The sequence below is a fragment of the Fukomys damarensis genome, unplaced genomic scaffold (assembly GCF_012274545.1).
Source record: "Fukomys damarensis isolate Sample0158 unplaced genomic scaffold, DMR_v1.0_HiC HiC_scaffold_33, whole genome shotgun sequence".
Lineage (NCBI taxonomy): Eukaryota > Metazoa > Chordata > Mammalia > Rodentia > Bathyergidae > Fukomys > Fukomys damarensis.
The window spans coordinates 25,672,679-25,675,544 of record NW_022900945.1 but is presented as its reverse complement, the minus strand read 5'-3'; the positions used below and the strand labels follow the sequence as shown (position 1 = coordinate 25,675,544).

General features: G+C 59.8%; 1 protein-coding gene across 1 annotated transcript in view; it reads left to right on the top strand.

Annotated features, from left to right (window-relative positions):
• The first annotated feature begins 161 nt into the window (after positions 1-161).
• Positions 162-2,866, top strand: part of Gfi1 (growth factor independent 1 transcriptional repressor) — a 9,046-nt gene continuing 6,341 nt past the window's right edge. The window contains exons 1-3 of the mRNA XM_010644943.2: positions 162-634; positions 950-1,132; positions 2,728-2,834. Coding sequence (XP_010643245.1) covers positions 520-634; positions 950-1,132; positions 2,728-2,834 — 405 coding nt within the window. The 5' untranslated portion in view covers positions 162-519. The remainder of the gene's footprint in view (positions 635-949; positions 1,133-2,727; positions 2,835-2,866) is intronic.

Here is a 2,866-nt window from a genome sequence, read left to right as displayed (position 1 = left end):
ACCCCTCTTTCTCCAGTTGGTAGCGGCTCTTGGACTGCTTGGCTCCTTGCCCCTCCCGGGTCCTCGGCCCCTAAGACGATCCGCGCCACCTGGCCCTCGGCCCTGGCCCCAAAGCCAGACAGACTGAGCGGGCGAGCGGAGGTAGACCCGGAGTTTGCGTCTGAGAGCTTTACTGGGAAGGGGAGGGGCCGGGGCGTGGGCAGTTGAGGAAAGAGCCCGGATCCGGCCCCGCGACAGGTTTTACCTCCGAGCTGCTGCAGTGCCGCGGTAGACCGCTCGCTCCACCTGTCCGAGTGCCACCTGGTGAGCGCGGCGCCGGGGACAAGCCCCTCCTCCCCGGCCGTCTTCGCTGCCCTGAGCCTAGTGCCCAGTCCTGGCCCTCTGGGCTCTGACCCGCGTTTCCCCTCTTCTCCCCTTCTCTCAGATTTCTGCCAGGCTGAACAAGCGCTCCCAGTGACCTCGGGGGGAAAGCGGCTCTCAGACAACTTTGGAGCAGAGTGGGGAAGGCGGCGGGCCACCATGCCGCGCTCTTTCCTCGTCAAGAGCAAGAAGGCTCACAGCTACCATCAGCCGCGGTCCCCGGGGCCAGACTACTCCCTGCGTTTAGAGAACGCACCGGCGCCCGGCCGAGCAGGTGCTAGGCTCGCGCGGGCCTAACGGGGCTGCCCCGCGGGACTACGACTCCGCACCCGGCCACCTCACGCTCAGGGACCGAGAGAGGCACCCGGCGCCCCCTTGGCTATCTTGTTTCCTACTGTCCTGGCTCTTTCCGAGCCTGTCGTCTAGGCGCCGGGACCTTCTTGCGCCGGTCCTCTGATGTGGGAGGGCTTCTAGTGAGATCCGAGAGAACGGGGGAGGACGCTCGGGTGCCACAATAGGTTGGGGGAACTTCAGGGCCCCCAGGCTCAACCCAGCTCAGCCTTGCTCCTCTCCTGACTCCTCTCCCCAGACAGCAGTTCCAGTGCTGGCGAGCCGAAAGCGGAGCCCCGAGACCGTTTGTCCCCTGAGTGTGAGCTGACCGAGGTTCCGGACGGAGCCTCCGCGTCCCCGGACAGCTGCGAGGGTAGCGTCTGCGACCCCAGCTCCGAGTTCGAGGACTTCTGGAGGCCTCCTTCGCCCTCTGCTTCTCCAGGTAGGGACCACGGGGAGGTTCCAGGGGGCAGAGGGAACTGGTGAGATCTTGGGAGCAGATATGCTAAGAGGATGGCGGACAGGTTTGCCAGGAGGGCGGGCTTTTTTGTGGGTGATGCGGCCCAGCAGGGAAGCATCCGGCTGCCCCTGGGCTAGACTGGCTGGGCTGCGAGTCCGCCATCTCCGTCCTAGGCTGCGGGGCCGTGGGGACGTTAGTGTGCGTGGAGCTGGCCCGTGAGAGAAAACAAACCAAGGGTCTCAACCCACTCCCCCAAAAAACCCCAAAACAAAAACTGATGTTTCGTTTTCCAATCAGACTAAGATCTCAGAATCTAAACCTGAACCTCAAACAAACGGCCGAGACCCAACCTGGCAGAGAGCACTGAATGCCAGGCGAGAGGGAGGGGTCCCTGAGCAAACAGCCTGTTGCGCTGTGGTCTCAGGCTCAGACTGGGGGCTCGTTTCATTTTTCGTTCTGCCAAGATGGCCTAGCTTTGGGGACCAGCCCGCTGGGTTTCATTTACAGAGAGCAATTGAGTTTCCTGCAAACCAAGTGGCTGCAGTGGGGTTGGGGAGAGACTCTGGTGTAAGGAAGGCGCACATCTGCCCAATTCTGAAGGCCAGTTAATTCCATATTACATTTATTAGTTTTAAAAGATAACCCCCACGCCACACTCAGTGAGTGACTGACTTGAGCAGAACCGTAGCTTCGGCCAGCGGGTCTGGTAGCCAGCGCTCTTCTCGGCTGTGCAGGGAACCGCTTGGGTGGGTGCCCCCTGGACCCTCCAAGGGAGGTGCAGCCTCTCATTGCAGCCCGGACAGGAGTGTGCAGACGCGTCCATGTGGACAGATTTATAACTGCATATGCACTCGGAATCGTTGGGCTTCTAGTTTTAGCAAACTTCGCATTGGTGGGATCCTAAAGCTATCCTGAAGGTGGTGACTAAACCTTATTAATTGTAAAATTATTCTCTGGGAAATTCATCCCTCCCCCATCAAGCTGTAACAGGAATGAGGCTGGACGCCCCTTTCCTGCTGCTCCTTTGCTCCCAGCTCTGTGCTCTTCACAACTGAGCAATCCCAACACCTTCCGGGTTTTTTCAGACAAGTATGTCCACGGTAGTTCTGGGGCCTGTTTTATTGGTCCTTTCCTTACTTTATCATTGATTCTAAGGAGACAAAGGATGTGGGGGCTGTAGGGTCTAGGAGAGTGCTGGCCCTGGTGGCTGGATTCTCTGTCCACTAAGCGCTGTGCAGGACCAAAGGGCCCCGCTTTCCCCATCTCTTACCTCGAAACCTTTATGGACGCGCTTTTCCCCAGAGGACCCTGGGGGTCCTGCCAGAAAAGATTCTTCTAAGGCCAGGCACTTCCGCTGCCCTCAAACTATTTACCTATCTTCTCACCCGGTGTCATTCTTAAGATCAGTTTGCTTCCCTGCCACCGGCCACCTAAGCCCCATGATCCGGACTGCGTTTTACCGCAGGACGTCGCAGTCACTGGCGCGGCACCTGCGAGCTTCGAGTCCTGCACGCGCTCAGCGTCCTCCATCCCCGGTAGTCTTAAACCTGACCGGAAACCTTCTTGTGCTCCCGCAGCCTCGGAGAAGTCCCTGTGTCAGTCTCTGGACGAAGCCCAGCCCTTTCCCCTGCCTTTTAAGCCCTACTCGTGGAGCGGCCTGGCGGGTTCCGACCTGCGGCACCTGGTGCAGAGTTACCGGCCGTGCTCGGCCGCCCT